Source organism: Chiloscyllium plagiosum, unplaced genomic scaffold (assembly GCF_037043375.1).
Source record: "Chiloscyllium plagiosum isolate Xiang-an unplaced genomic scaffold, Cpla_swu_hap1 HiC_scaffold_11, whole genome shotgun sequence".
In the NCBI taxonomy this organism is placed as follows: Eukaryota; Metazoa; Chordata; class Chondrichthyes; order Orectolobiformes; family Hemiscylliidae; genus Chiloscyllium; species Chiloscyllium plagiosum.
The window spans coordinates 81,088,153-81,105,247 of NW_028270149.1; the positions used below are offsets into that span (position 1 = coordinate 81,088,153).

Genomic DNA, 17,095 nt, shown 5'->3' on the forward strand with positions numbered 1-17,095 from the left:
CAGACAGCATCTTCCAAACCCACAACCATTACCATTTAGAAGGGCAAGGGCAGCAGACATGTGGGAACACCACCATCTTCGAGTTCACTCACCATCCTGACTTGGAAATATATTTTCTATGTCACTGGGTCAAAATCTTGGAATTCCCTCCCTGAGGGCATTGTGGATCAATACCCAGCAGGTGGACTTCAGCGGATCAAGAAGGCAGCTCATCACCATCTTCTCAAAGGCATCTAGGAACAGGCAATACATGCTGGCCAGCCAGTGACACCCATCACTACAAATGAATATTAAAAAAAACTGTATTAAACTGACAATTTGTTTTCTGCTTACTGTGATCTAAACTCCTTGTGGAGCTCACTCTTTCAGACTCCAATATTGTGTGGACATCAATTCTTTTCAAGTTAACTGCTGATGGCTCTTTCTTTCTCTCTCTCTGAAGTGAATCATGTTTGAAATCAGCTCTTTGAATCTATCTCCTTCCAGTATATCCTGGTAGACTTACCCCACTTAGATGTTCTATCATGATGCTGCCTGCTCACTCGTGTTGAAGCTGTTGGACACCACAAAGAGCTGTGTGACCCTGACTGTGTCTTCAATTGTGAGATCATCTGCTCTTGCCCCAAATCTGTCCAGCTTCCTATTCATCAGCAAATCAAATATCTGACTGGGAGAATTGCTACCTTCCTCTGTAGCTTCAGGAGGATTCAGCATGGTGACCCAAGGAAAGAAATATCTGACTAAGTGCACTTTGATGCTACTGGTGACACATCCTTGAAAGTACTTCTGCGCTGTTATAAATAAATGTTCATTCACACTCTCTTAAAATGTCTGCTCTGGTGTCATTGTTGTTGTTGGATCTGGTTAATTCATACCCATTTGAGAGGTCAGACATCCTAAGGATGACAAAGGTTGGAATGGCCCAGCAATGCTCATCGTTTACAAGCAGCTCCCCCTTCCTCATCCGAGTGGTAGTCTCAGACTTCATGGATCTTTGCTGACTGCAGCCAAGGTTGACTTTAATTTGGACAACACTGAGGTTTTGAGCAATGTGCAGTGATGATGGTAGGACCCACCCTGCACAGATCACCCACACTTACATGCCCCTTGTGACTGAGAGGATGGGATCTTTGCAGGCAATGCTTTGGATGATCTTTCAGCTTTTTGAGAGAATGCACTGCCACCCAAGGCTGGGAGATGGATAACGGGCAGTTCACATCTCCACTCTCTCCTCGGACACAGTGAGCCATGCACAAAGCCCTGCCTTTCACTGGTTAAATGCTGTTCTTTCAGATGCTTAATTGAGCAGACTACATGAATTCTGTAACATCGAATCGTAATATTGAAGGTTAAAAAGAAGGTGGGCCTCCGAATTATTCCCAACATGCTGCCTTATCATGAGACAAAAACAGAAAATGCTGAAGAGACTCATTAGGTTTGGCAGCATCTATGGGGAGAAAACAGATTTAACATTTCCAGTCTGGTCACCCTTCATCAGAATTGTAACCAGCATGAGGGACTGAGAGACACATAGAGGCCATTTGCTGACTGAAACCTTAAAATCCACCCAACCTCAGTATCTTGTGATGTTCATGCCCCCTCATCACTGCCTGCTGCTTTCTCCTGAACGGTGAGATGGATCTGTAATGTACAGATACTTTAAAGTAGGGTCCTTTGAAGAAACCACACACGGTCAGTTGGATATTCAGCAACAGAAAAATTCAAGGACTGCAGAAATAACCAAGTCCACATCAGAGAATCTCTCCAGTGCAGAAAGAGACCATTCAGCCCAAACTTATCTTCCAAACAGCATCCCATCCAGAGCCAAGCCTATCCCTGTAATGCAACATTTCCCATGGCTAATCCACCCTAGCCCATACATCCCTGGACACTACAGGACAGTTTAGCATGGCCTAACCTCCTAACATCTCTGGACTGTTGGAGGAAACCAGCGTATCCTGAGGAAACCAATGCAGACACAGGCACAACATGCAAACTCCACACAGGGCTATCACCTAAGGTTGAAATGGAACCCAGATCCCTGGTGCTGTGAGGCAGCAGTGTTAACCACTGAGCCACCATGCCACTCCTGTGGGCCAATCCCAGGAGCTGTCTATTATATAGCCTAGAGGAAGTTATACATTGCGAGGATGTCCAAGCCCAGCTCATTATTCCTGGAAGTAAGTTTTGGTCAGGTTCTGTCTGGCCCTTTGGGCTTGATGGGGCATAGCTCTGTTATTGTCTCTTGGATGGTCCTGATTGTCAATTTAACCACCAGAAAGTTGCTCTGTAGGCTCTGTTGTATCCAGGACAATCCCCACTTTGTGACCTGCAGTTGTGAAAGGTATCATATACCACAATGATGCAGCATCCAACCCTTTCTGGGCTATCCTGCAGTTCTCCACCAGAGTCTTCCAATCATGAAAACCTTAGCATGGGGAGGCCTATTGTCTGTTCCACTCGGCCCTGGTAGAAGAATGACCAGCTTTGTATCTCCATTGTGCATCAGTGTGACGGTTGAATAAAGATGCCCAGAGCCATGGTTGGAAGTGGTCAGCCTTCTTTCCCAGCATCCATCACTGCATTACCTGAGGAATGAACCAGGAACCTGTGAGTTCTCTGGTATGTGTACATCATGGCGGTTCCATGTTATCTAGCTTGCACCTCCAGGATCTGGCAGCTGTGGTCACAACGGAGCTGGACCTTGATGGACTCTGGGTTGGTGAACTCTGCAGGTTGGGTGATGGGGCCCTCTCAATGTTATGTTTGGCATCATGCACCTGGTGGAAGCCAGCGATAGGTGACAAATGCACGGTCCAAGCTGTGTCACTCTCCTCAACGAGACTCAAGGATATTTGCTGCATTTTGTTGTGACATTCAGTGTCAAAATTAAGGTTTCTCTCATTTCTCCAAGGTGGCAGTCTGAGTACTCAGATCATTAGTGAAAGCCAGTATATTCTCAGTTACCTGTTGGATGTTCCATTGCAGGTTAACTCTCTATCCATCAGTGTTAATGCCTGAGACATTATACCAGTCAATCCAGGGATGAACTCTTTCAATCTCTCTGGTAGTGAAAAGTGCTGCCAGAAAAGTTGACAGAACTTCAAGTCAGTCTCTGGCATCTACACTGACTGTGTAGAGGCTGGAAAGGCCCAGACCATCTAATACGGACTCCCACTACTGTCTTTATGTCCAACACACCCTCTTGCTCACTTGTGATGCATGACTCACCAGATCATAAGCCAACACCTTTCCTTGTTGGTCTCACTGAGCTGTGTGTTTCTGAGGTGGTGGATGGTGTGCAGGAGTCCTGTGATGCTGTTTCCTCAGTGTGAGTGACCTCCTTCATCGACCTGAGCACCAACTCCTGTGGCAATCTGGAAGGGCATGCAGGAGATGAAGCAAAATTTAGAAGATGAAGCAAGGATTCCAAGACATCATATTTCAATGACAGACAGTAGCTCAATGTGAGTCAGTGCTGTTTACCACAGACTGGTGTTGTGGCGCAAAGCGCAAAGCTTACCTGGAATTTAGAACTTAAAGGTAATGGTTTAAATCTGAAATCTCTTAGAGATGGCAATAAGACCATAAGATATGGGAAGCAGAATTAGGCCATTCAGCCCATTGAATCTGCTCTTCCATTCAACCAAGGCAGGACTAATAATGTCAGTTAACGCCACTGCTGCATGCCAAGTGAGATCAGCCAATTAAGTAATGGACTGGTTGGACCCGAGGATCTGTTTCCAAGCTGTGCCACTCTGAGTTTGTGACTTAACTGGTTTGCTTAACTGCTTGATAAGAGATTGATCTGAAATCCAATCGAGTAAGGGTAGTTAATGGAATGACGCAGAATAGAAACTCTGAGAGTTTGGTGAGAGGTAAAGGAAATGCTTTTATTTTACCTCCCCATGTGCCTGCACCCTTTTTATTTCTCTATTTTTAACCTCAAGCTGACCAGGGGTTGAAAAGCTGCATGAGAGGGGTGAGTTTTTAGAAAATTCAAGGATGAACACCACAGAGGAAGCATCAGTTCATGAAATGGGAAATGGAGCAAGTGTGAGATGGGCGGTGGCCTTTGTAAGTAAAATCAGGAGTAATTTTACTGTTCATTTTGTAAAGTAAAATCTGGTTTAACAGTATTCAATGATGAAGGAAATGAATAAAAGAGAGTAAGTTAAGGGGAGATAGTGGTAATGACATTAGAATAGTAATACAGAGAACTGGCTAATCCTCTGGGATTCACATCCTACCATCAGATAAGTTTAATTGATAGATCTCACATACCGAGTTAGTCTCAGTGACTATTGTCGATTGTTACAAAAACACATTTGACTCACTAATGTTCTTCAGGAAAATAATTTGCTGTCTTTACTGAGTCTGTCCTATGTATGAGCCCAGTTCTCCAACCATGTAGTTGATTAGTTCATAACCAGCTCCAAACTTTTCTAGCCAAGCACTCACTTCAAGGGCAACAGGGATGAACAACAATTGCTGGTCTTGACAGTTATGCCCACATACCATGAAAGAATCTATAGCTTAGCGTCTGGACACATCATGGTACACTGCTACCATGGTACACTGAGCCTCCATCTGTGCAAGTCAAGATTATGTCAAAACTTATCTGTAATTTTTCAATTTTGATCCACATAGAGCTCCATTAACCAATGGAGCTGAAACAGACTGATACAGTCGTTATCATATCACTTCACAGCAGTGAGTCAGGAAACTCAGAAGATTGATGCAGATACAATGTTGAGGTCAAAATGCTGTGAAAAAGTAAATTACTAACACTTCCAGATTCTCAATTTACTATTGGCATCACAGACAGGAAACAGTCAAAAAGTTAAAATTCAGACTATAATTACTATATAAATAGAGCAGAAAAAGTCTATCTGCAGTAGTTGTAAGGAACTCAAATTGTCTAGGAGATTGTTTATCAGTTTCAGGAGCAACTTCCATTATTTTAGTGAACAAAGTTAAAAGTCACACAACACCACATTACAGTCCAACAGGTTTATTTGGAAGCACTAGCTTTCGGAGAGCTGTTCATTTATCAGGAACCTATTGAAGAAGCAGTGCTTTGAAAGCTAGTGCTTCCAAATAAACGTGTAGGACTATAACCTGATGTTGTGTGATATTTAACTTTGTCCACCCCAGTCCAACACTGGCTCCTTCACATCATATTTTAGTGAATGCATGGAGGGTTTGGCTTTGCCTTGTTTTCTGATATGTACAGCTGTAATGTACTGTCCCCTTTAAAAATTGATCTGCAGTCAAAACTGTAAATGCACTTTGATACTGAATGCTCAGACAATGATGTACACAGCGGCCAATTGGAATACTGAATCCACGAAAAGTTTAAATATTCTGGGATCTTAGATAAACTCATAACCTGTGTAAGAGTTTTGCTGGAAAAGCACAACAGGTCAGGTAGCATCCAAGGAGCAGAAAAATTGATGTTCTGGGCCAGAGCCCTTCATCAGGAAGCCCTTCTCCTGATGAAGGGCTCTGTCCCAAAACGTCAAATTTCCTGCTCCTCAGATGCTGCCTGACCTGCTGTGCTTTTCCAGCAACACGCACTCAACTCTGATCTCCAGCATCTGCAGACCTCATAACCTGTGTAAGCAGAGCTGCAGATACTTCAAATGTGGAAGAGTTACTGTACTTTGCACTGCACTTCAGAATTCTGTCACTTATTTAACCATAGTACTGTAACACTGTCTTCTTTAAGCATACCCTCTGTAACAGAAGAATCTTTCAGCAGTGACCAAAAGGTTCAGTAGAGAATTGGTTTTATCTGGGTTCTCACAGACTTATCTTCAAACACATGCTCCAAAGCACATGCTGAGTATTTTTCAAAACATTAATCAGTGGCTTCAAGTAAAGCCCTGTGAGGTACGGTTAATTTGGGGGTATTAGTTGTTGCGAATTGCAGAGCTTCTTGAGGGTTCACTTTACAAACTGATTCTGGCAAATGGGGAACTGTTACATTGTTTATTCTGTGAGTGGAAACATAACATTTGCTTTGTTTCCAGGTGGAGAAAGTCAAATCAGCCATCATCCATTCCAAACCCATTGGCTCACACCTTTACCTGGACTATTCATCCTCACACCCTCCTTCCTGTAAGGACTCCATCCCACTCTCTCAGTTACTCCATCTTTGGTCCACCGATTCTGATGCTGGCACCTTGATGCAGGGGCACCTCAGAAATGTTCACCCTTTTTCTCTAATGCAGCTGGAGTTAATAGGGCACTTAGCCATGTTTGACCCATTTCCCACACTTCACTCAATCTAGTCTGTTGTATTCGTTGTTCACAATGTGATCTCCTCTGTACTGGGGGAGACAAGTCACAGAGTGCGTCACCACCTCAAGCAACATCTACACTCTGTAAAGTAACCCTGAGCTTCTAGTTGCCTGCCAGTTCAACACACTACCATGTTCCCTGGCCAAGATCTCTGTCTCAGGCTTGCTGCTGTGCTCCAGCAAGACTATGTACAAGCTGGAAGACCAGCATCTCATTTTCTGCTTGGGAAACTCACAGCCTTCCGGATCATTATCAAGTTCAAAGATTTCACCTTTTTCATGTCAAATCACCATCGTCCTACCAGGCCATAAGACTGCCCAGTTGTTAGAGAGAGATGCTGGTGGTGGTTAAAGCTGAAGGTCATCAAACCTAAGGCGAGGGGAGAGATTGAGAAAGAGAGTCCAATATAATAACCTCAATTGAATGCATGCTGCTGACATCACTTTGCATTGCAAACCAGCCATCCAGCCAACTGAGCTACTAATGTCCTTTATTTACCTTAGGCCCGGTGAAGAAATGACTGCTTTCTGCCAAGTCGACCCATTTTCACTTTCTCATGGGCCCCATCATTAGCGTGTTTTACCTTCCCTGCCATACTATCAACCCTTCCTTTATCTAACTTTCTTTCTGTCCCTCCGGACTCGGTCAGCTTACTCCCCTGTCATCAGCATTTATACAGTTTGTTCCTCGGTACGATCAGTTCTGAAGAAGGGTCACTGGATTTGAAACATTAATTCCACTTTCTCTCCACACATGCTGCCAGACCTGCTGAGTTTATCCAACAATTTTTTAAATCAGCCATCACTTCTCTTTTCTCCAGATTGCCACCATTGATCCTATGAGGAAAGTGATGAGAATGTGGAGAGCGAGGTAACTGGTCCTTGAAGACTGTCAGTGATCGGTTCTGCAGTTGGTGTGGGCAATGTCCGGAGATTCCCATATCTGGCTTACAGAAAAGGAGGAGGTATTGTCATGAAATCCAAAATACAGGGAAGAGAAAAACACTGAGAGTACAATTAAATGGCAGAAACAGATTGCATTAAATGAACCAGATAGCAATCTAACCTGCTCACCAATACTTATGCTATCCACCATTACTCCACACTAGCACTGTGATGACGTCTCAATCATAAAGACATAGTGTCTGCAATTTAACACATATGTATAATCACTAATAGGCACTACGAAAATAACTAACCTTTGTGACAAGATGGAAGCTGATGCTGACTTCAAAATGACCAATTGGTGACTGGTAGATGACTTCACAGTTTCAGATGGTGTCAGTTGTGATTTCTTTTGGAGACTGTGGAGAGCACAGAGGACAACAGAGCACAGCATCTCAGAAAGGGCTTCAATTTCAAATATATTGTTCAGCGATGACAGATCAGCAGATATCAATCGTCAGTGATTCTTGCAATATGTTGGGTTACTAACTTGAACAATATCAATGCTTGGAACCATCTCGTTATGCATCTGTCAGCATTCAGTAGCACCCAGATGAACTACTTGTTGTGATTTATTGTTGCTTATATTGTAATGCTGCTAATGTTGCTTCACACTGGCAAAGGGCTCAAGTACCTTTTTCAGGCATGTATCAAGTGAGAAAAACAACGTTGTGTATTACAAGTAATATTCTGCTGCACTGATCCTTAAGTCTCTGTGTAATGATCCACCTCTACTCAGCATATTGTGTTAAAACTCTGATGGGATTCCTGACTCTTGACACAGCTAGACTCACTGTCTTCTTGAACTTTGCAGTATATTTTCTTACCCACTTACCTCCCCCTATCCCACACACTCATTTACCTACCATTCTACCTACTCACCTTATACACTTCTTTTCTCTCTGTAGCTTTTCAATGAGGCTTTGGGACATTTAAACCCTTCACTTACTAGAATATGGCAGCTAGTGCTGTAAAAAAGGGGAATAACTTGGTTCCTCCCAATGGTTCTGTGTTCGGGATTCAGATGGATTGAAGATACACTGCATATTTCTCCAGTGTGGACCTTTGTACGGCAGCACATAGATACAGGATAAAAATATAATTGTGACAACAAATAGCTGCTATTAATTCTGTTGCTGTCTCAGAGACTCTGCCAGATTTGTTAAATATTTCTTACATTTTCTGTTTTTTAGTTCAGATTTCCAGCATCCATTGAATTTTCCTTTTCTTACTTTGCAGTATCTATCTCATTCTATTAAAATCAGCCCTTCCTCAGTTGAGAATTTTCATAGCTGTTTCATGTTTGACCTTATCATTGAACTTGAGTACTATGACCATTATTAAATAACTGTTCACACCTCATTTGGCAGCTAACTAAATCTGACTCATTATTTATTTCTCAATCTGAATTCTTTGGAGCAGAAATTGCTGTAGAAACTCAGCTAGTCTGATACTTGCCTCTTCGTATGGAAAATTCCCCAATAACTTTTGTTTTCACATCCCACATGTCCATTTGTTTACATACATTGACATGGCACAGGAACATGACTTGAGCTTTTGTGAACATATTCTTAGCCATGTTTATCACCAAGTCTGCCTCCTGAAGTTGATTGAGCAATTCCGATAGATGCTCCAAATGTACTTCCCAAGCATGACTCAAAATCACCAGAACATTGAAGGGTAATAATTGGATAATCCCAAAATTACTTTATTAGTGTTTCAATTAATCTTTGAAATGTGGCTGGTTCCATTTTCATACTAAATGGCATACTTTAAACTGGTACAGTCCATTCATGAACACTGAGATTCTTTCACTATTTCAGAATAGAAATGTAAATTGCTTGTCCCACCTTCTCAAATACAGAATTCCAAACATGGAATAGGATATGAATCAGATTTTGTAACTGCATTGTCTTTGTGATAGTCTACACATAGTTTTGGGACCATTATTCTTGGTGAGCTCCATTCATTGCAACTCACTTCAATTATGTTGTATTTGAGCATGCATTCAGTCTCTTTTTGCATCTGTGCCAACCTTTGAGGATTAGGTCCATAAAGGTTTTGCTTTATTGGAAGAGCATTTCCTGTATCTACATCATGCATTATCAGGTTAGTACTTCCTAGCTTATTCCCACATATCTTGCGATGTGATTATAATAACTCTTTCATTTCAGTTTTCCTCTGGAAGGTAACTCATTAATTTATTCCAGTTTTTGAGAACTTCCTTGTTGCCCAAAATAATTTGAGGAATGTCCAATTCAGAGTCCTCTGAACTTGGTTCTTCACTCTGTGTTGTAACCAGTAACACATTCTCGTTTTGCTTTTCTTGCCTATCAAAATATCTTTTGAGCATATTCTCATGATACACAGCATGAGATTTCTTGTGACCTAGTGTTCTTATTAAATAATTCACTTGACTCTATATTTCCTTTTGATTTGATAAGGCTGACTAAACGTTGCCTTTAAACGTTCACCTACTACTGGGTGTAACACCAACATATTATCTCTGCTGGCAAAATTGCGACTTGTTGATTTTTTTGTCTGCTTCCTGTTTCATCACATGCTGTGCTACTTTAAAATGCTGTCTCACCAACTCATTCACTCAATTTAACCTTCCCATAAAAGTTGACACATAAAGTCGACATGTGTGATCTCTGAACTCTGACTCACCAATTTCTCCTTAACTAATTTCAGTAATCCTCTCACTTCATGCCAAAAATCTAACTCAAAAGACCAGAATTTGGTAGTTTCATTTGGTGCATTCCTATTTGCAAAACAGTGCAAATCGAATTCCTTTATCCTAATCCTCTGGATAGTCTTCACTCTCAGCCCTCAACATGGTCTCTAAAGTTTGATGCCACAGTTCTAATGTTCTCTGTCATTCTGGATGGTTCGCAGTGGACTTGAGTTGTTTTGTTCCAAAGTTATACATAACTTCCTTGAATAATTTTGATGTAAAATTTGACCCTTCATTCGATTGTATTTCTGTGGGTAGTCTGTGTCTAGTAAAAAAAAGAGTAACCCTTCCACAATTCTGTTCGCCATGATACTGCATAATGGAATGGCTTTTGGAAATCTCGTATACACATCCATTATGGTCAACAAATACTGATTTCCATATTTCATTTACGTAGGGACCATAAGCAATCAATTAAAACTCATGTAAAATGTTTCACAAATAGGGAAATGAGTAATAAGGATGTTGGTTTTATCACTGTCCAAAGTTTTGCGACATATATGACATGTCTAGCAAAAATCCACCACATTCAAATACAGTCCAGGCCAATAAGAATGTTTTTGTATTTTGGCTTGAGTTTTCCTTACCCCCAAATGCCTCCCTCCTGGCAATTTATGTGCTACCTGCAACATCTCCTTTCTATAACCCTCCTGTAATAGAACTTGATGAGCTTCTGCCATTTTTATCAGCCTGGATTTGTTATCATCTCTATTTCCTCATCAAAACTTCATTTTTATGATAATAATATTCTGGGATAAACTCATTTTTCTTCTGTATATACTTTTTGATGCAACTGTTTTAGTTTTTAATCTTGCTGTCATAATTCAGCTAATTTGTCTGAATTTAAAATATCCATTTTGACCTCCACATATTTTTGTTTTTTTCTCAACCATTTGATCAAATATAATTTCTGATGTTTGAACTTCCACTTCCTTATCTTTACTCTTTGATTCCTCCTCCTGTTTCCACTTGCAGCTTTGTGACCTTGACATCAAAGTTCGGAGAAATCCCAGGTTATACTTCATGTAACACCTTATTTGCCTGATTTTCCACTGGCTTTTCAACCACAGTAGGCATCACATCCACCTGTGATCCAGCTAGATGATTACCAGGGATAAGCTGTATCTCTGGAACTGAGAATTTCTTTATTGCTCCCATCATCACTTCACCACTTCTCACCACATTCTCCACCCTCACTTTATATAATCCTAGAATCCCCACAGTGTGGAAACAGGCCATTTGGCCCAACGAGTCCACATCAACCCTCGAAAGAGTAACCCACCCAGACTGATTCCTTACCCTATTATTCTACATGTCCCCTAACTAATGCACCTAACGTACACATCTCTGAACACTGTGGGAAATTTAGCATGGCCAGTTCACCTAACTTGCACATCTTTGGACATTGGGAGGAAACCGGAGCACGTGGAGAATGGAACACTCTCTTCTCACCATGAATTCCATATATTACTAGCGTTTCTGGCAGTATTCCTTCTGAAGTACATATCTCCTCAACTCTCACCATCAAAGATTGACTTGCTCCCATATCTCTTAAAATCTGAATTTCCTTTCCTGTTCCTGCTAGCATACATAAGTTAAACCTTAGCATGCAAATAAATTCTTTAAAGAGATCTGGCACTTTCTTCACAACCAACTCCTGATCAGCTTGTAAATTATTTGCATCTTATTAGTTTCCACTGTGCTTTCCTTTACCACTTCAACAAAACTCAATCGTTTATCCTGTTTTCCCACGTCTGTCTTCTCAGTGCTTTTTCTAAACAAGCAACACTACGACTTCATGTGGCCGACTTCATTCCAGTGAAAACTCCTGAACTTTTTTACTTCTCTTTCCCCCTCATGGATTTCCTTTTTACCTTCTGGTAAACTATCTTTACTTTCTTCAATGTTATCTGTTTTTCCTTACCACCTGATGATTTCTCTATTCCCTAATTTATATCCCTCACATTGAAATTGATATTGGAAGCCAAACTTTGATTTTTGAATTTCCTGATAATCTTCTGCCATTTTTGTTGCTAATCTGCCAGTCTTAACTCCCTGCTTTTCAACATGAGTTCTTACTACATCAGGAAGTGAATTTTTGAACTCCTCCAAAATTATTGTCTCTTGAAGCACGTCATATGTTTGATTTTTTTCAATGCCCTTATATACTTATCAAAATTGCTTTTTTTGGTCCTTTCAAACTCTGAACGTTTGGCCAAGTTTCTTCCCTCGATTCCTAAAACGTTGTCTTTATGCTTCTGGTACTAGCTCGTATGCATTTAAGATGGCTTTTTTCACCTCATTGTACTCCCCAGGTGCCTTCTCTGATAGTGATTCAAATACCTCATTGGCTGTACCTACCAACTGTGTTTAGATCAATAATACCCACATGGTCACCGGCCATTTCAAATGTTGAAACACTTTCGCAAATGAAATGTAAAAGGCTTCTACATCCTTATCGTCAAATTTAGACATCACTTGGACATATTTAAACAGATCCCCACTGGGCCTTTGGCTACAATGGGATTGCTCTCCATCACTGTCCTCTTCACAACTCCTACCTTTCAATTCTACCTCCACCATTTTAAGTCGACTTTGAATTTTCAGTTCCAACCTCTGAAGTTCAAAAACTCTCTCTTTCTCTCTTTCTCTATTTCTTCTCTCTGTTTGTCCCTTTCATTGCTCGGGCTTTCCTTGCTTTTTCTTTTTGTTCTGCTTTTAATCATAATTCAAAAGTGTTTTATTTCCTTTTCTCTTTCTTTTTGTTTTGCCTGTAACTCAAGCTGCTTCATTTTCAATTGAATTTCGCCATTTCAGTGGTATTCCTGGCAACTGTAAGTGCTGTGCGATTGCCACACTTTTTTCCCTTTCCTCACAGACTCAGGCAACCCAAGTTCTAGGTTGTTTGCCCATTGCCTTGATCACTTTCTGTAAAACTCCTGAAGTGACTTCTTCCACCCGCAGGATACTCTTAGTAACTGAAAGAGTCATTACTATACGAAGCAACCCGTATTTAAATCAATCAAATGCAACACCTGAAATTAAAACGCCAACACTCACCATTGCTTTTGAATCCAATTATCCTGAATCCAATTATGCTGAATCCAATTAGAGATTTTGATCCTGACAGGAACCTTCAATTTATTATGAGCCAGACCAAACCCTCTCAAAATATTAAGAAAATAGCCTCGACCTTGACTTTTTCTTATTTTAAAGGCAAGTGTTGTGTTCTAGATGCAATTTAATGGGTCAAACTACCAGTCTTGAAGCAAAGCACACTTTATTCATACATTATCATTAAAATAGACAATAGGTGCAGGAGTAGGCTATTCTGCCCTTCGAGCCAGCACCACCATTCATTATGGTCATGCCTGATCATCCTCAATCGGTATCCTATTCCTGCCTTATCCCCATAACCCTTGATTCCACTATCCTTAAGAGCTCTATCCAACTCTTTCTTGAAGGTATCCAGAGACTTGGCCTCCACAGCCTTCTGGGGCAGAGCATTCCACACACTCACCACTCTCTGGGTGAAGAAGTTTCTCCTCAACTCTGTTCTAAATGGCCTACCTATCCCTTATTTTTAAACTGTGTCCTCTGGTTCGGGACTCACCCATCAGTGGAAACACGCTTCCTGCCTCCAGACTGTCCAATCCTTTAATAATCTTAAACATCTCAATCAGATCTCCTCTCAGCCTTCTAAACTCAAGGGTATAAAGCCCAGTCACTCCAATCTTTCAACATAAGATAGTCCCACCATTCTGGGAATTGACCTCGTGAACCTACGCTGCACTCCCTCAATAGCCAGAATGTCTTTCCTCAAATTTAGATTAGATTAGATTACATTACAGTGTGGAAACAGGCCCTTCAGCCCAACAAGTCCACTCCGCCCCGCCGAAGCGCAACCCATCCATACCTCTACATGTACCCCTTACCTAACACTACGGGCAATTTAGCATGGCCAATTCACCTGACCTGCACATCTTTGCTCTGTGGGAGGAAACCGGAGCACCCGGAGGAAACCCACGCAGACACGGGGAGAACGTGCAAACTCCACACAGTCAGTCACCTGAGGTGGTAATTGAACCCAGGTCTCTGGCGCTGTGAGGCAGCAGTGCTAACCACTGTGCCACCGTGCCGCCCTTTTCGGGACCCTCTCCTGTGCAGTGCAGTGCCCAGGACTGGATACAATAATCCAGCTGAAACTGAGGCAGTCTTTAAAAAATATTCACCATAACCAATTTGGAGACCAAAACTGCACACAATAATCCAGGTACGGTCTCACCAGGGCCCTGTACAGCTGCAGAAGAACCTCTTTGCTTCTATACTCAATTCCTCTTGTTATGAAGGCCAGCATGCTATTAGCTTTCTTCGCTGCCTGCTGTACCTGCATGCTTGCTTTCATTGACTGATGTACAAGAACACCTAGATCTCGTTGTACTGCCCCTTTACCTAACTTGACTCCATTTAGGTAGTAATCTGCCTTCCTGTTCTTGCCACCAAAGTGGATAACCACACATTTATCCACATTAAACTGCATCTGCCATGCATCTGTCCACTCACCTAGCCTGTCCAGGTCACCCTGTAATCTAACATCCTCCTCACATTTCACCCTGCCACCCAGCTTTGTATCATCAGCAAATTTGCTAATATTACTTTTAGTACCATCATCTATATCATTAATGTATATTGTAAAAAGCTGCGGTCCCAGCACTGATCCCTGCGGTACCCAACTGGTCACTGCCTGCCATTCCGAAATGGAGCCATTTATCACGACTCTTTGTTTCCTGTCAGCCAACCAATTTTCTATCCAAGTCAGTATTTTGCCCCCAATACCATGCGCCCTAATTTTGCTCACTAACCTCCTATGTGGGACTTTATCAAAGGTCTTCTGAAAGTCCAGGTACACTACATCTACTGGATCTCCCTTGTCCATCTTCAGAGTTACATCCACAAAAAATTCCAGATGATTAGTCAAGCATGATTTCCCTTTCATAAATCCATGCTGACTCTGACCTATCCTGTTACTGCTATCCAGATGTGTCGTAAATACAACAAAGGAAATAAGTAATTTGAATAAATTAACACTATTGGAAAATTTCACAGAATAATAGATTAATTCACTACTAAACAGTAACTGTGCCAATATAGTAACGTCCCATAAACATATCGTTGGCAAAGGCGAATTCAATCAAATAGATTGTCTCATGCAATTCTAGCAGCAGGAAGAGAACTCCCAGCTTTTAGCTGAGAGAGGAGAAACAGCTTCAGGACCCCAACAAGTGCTATTGGAGTTCCATTAAATATTGTGACAACTTAGAAGACAATTTCGCTAAGTTAAGTGAAAGTCCGACTAAGAGGATATGATTTAGGACTCAAAATGTTTTGAGTTGTGGGCTGGGGTGGTTTGGTGGTGGGTATTGTGCAGGTCTCAGGTTAACTGAAGTTTTTTGATCAGGGTTGCAATGAGGATTTGTTAGTAAAGCAACAATAGCCATTGAATCTTCAGGCATAAATAGTTTGAGGAGAAAGTGAGGACTGCAGATGCTGGAGATCAGAGCTGAAAATGTGTTGCTGGAAAAGCACAGCAGGTCAGGCAGCATCCAAGGAGCAGGAGAATCGACGTTTCGGGCATGAGCCCTTCTTCAGGAATGGTTCATAAATAGTTTGAAATAACATTGATAAATGACAGTATGATCTGATATTCAAATTACATCAATACAAGCAATTTGTGCAATTTAGTTCTTAAGCTCAGTGTGATAGCCCTGGCTCTCTAGGCTTCCAGTATAGTGATAGGAGTTACCAGTTTCACAGGAGCATTATAAAGTTTGAAGGGAAACTGTTCCACTTTTATACTATTCAGTACATTGCCCAGCATTTAGTCATGGTACCTCACAACCTTCCTTACAGACGGAACATTTTACACAGCAGGAAAATAAAAGATTGCTCACTTCTCCAACCTATTAGTCTTTACATGTTTCCATAATGCTAGCTTCCATGATGGCCTTGCATGTCAGGTTGTGGCAGTCTTGGAACCAGCCTGTGTCCTTGCTGCAGATATTCCTTGGGCTTGTATCCTATCACTAGCCATCTTCACTGATGTTTCATTTATAAACTTGCCCAAATTTTTAAAAAATGTAAATAATATTTTGTATCAATACATTTATGGCCATCTCCATAGCACAAATCTGGCATTGAATTGACAATATTATTTAATGGTGACCCAGGATGGATTCATAAAGGAAAAATTTCACAATAGTGAATGCTTTGAGAGTGGTCTCCTGGTTAAAATAGAGGGACATTTATCCTCTCCTTACAGCACAGTTAGTTTTACCATATCACATGTACCCATAATTCAGGCTTTGGTTTGGCTTTCATTGTGTATCCTGAGATTGCTGCACAGTTGCTGTGGGCACCTTTATGGTCCATTTTATTTTCCTCATGCTGTTCACATTGGCAATCTGTTTGCCCCTTTAGGTAAGAATAACATTTTTAAATCATTCTCTTTTATGGATTGGAATTACAATAGAAGATAATAAACTACGCTTGGTGAATAATTGGATAAATGTCCAAACTACCTGTGTATCAATTCTCTGCTCATCGTGTTAGTGGAGAATGGGACTGCTTTAAATGAGCCAAAAGTTACATTTAAGTTCAGAGGAAATCACCCCAACATTTGGAAAAGCTTACAGAAAATTTTCTGTTTATTCTATTCCTGAAAATGTATTACAAAAATTAGTTGAAAATTTTCAATTTTCAATATATTTACCAAAGCAATAAAGTTTATACAAATTGGAGGAGGACATCACTCACCCACCTCAGTTAGCTGTTCCACTGTTGCTTTATAAACAGCTTTTAACTATCCAAATTGAACTTTCTTTGTGTTCTCATTGTTCCTTTTCACTTTTTTACCTAATTTCCTTTTGAAAAATGTAATAGCTTGGTTTGTTTTTGTTACTGAAATGCAGTGTAAGGAATGACCTGCCGGAGGAAATGGCGGTTACTAGTCTGATTGCAACATTTAAAAGGCATCTGGATGAGTATATGAATAGGAAGGGTTGGAGGGATATGGGCCGGGAGCTGGCAGGTGGGACAAGATTGGGTTGGG

The 17,095-nt window shown here is 41.1% G+C and overlaps 1 protein-coding gene across 4 annotated transcripts in view; it reads left to right on the plus strand.

Annotated features, from left to right (window-relative positions):
- The window catches only part of LOC122557087 (sodium- and chloride-dependent neutral and basic amino acid transporter B(0+)-like), a 119,052-nt gene extending 110,346 nt beyond the window's left edge, over positions 1–8,706 (plus strand). Inside the window, exons 15-16 of one of the 4 annotated variants that reach the window (XR_015758697.1) lie at positions 3,951–4,077; positions 7,127–8,705. Coding sequence is in view for 3 of the 4 variants with exons in the window: in XM_087992232.1 (XP_087848358.1) it covers positions 7,127–7,180 (54 nt within the window). In the remaining variant the exon portion in view is untranslated. Of the gene's footprint in view, positions 1–3,950; positions 4,975–7,126 lie in introns of those variants that run through there. The other 3 variants (XM_087992232.1, XM_087992231.1, XM_087992233.1) reach the window with 3 other exon arrangements.
- Positions 8,707–17,095: the final 8,389 nt, after the last annotated feature.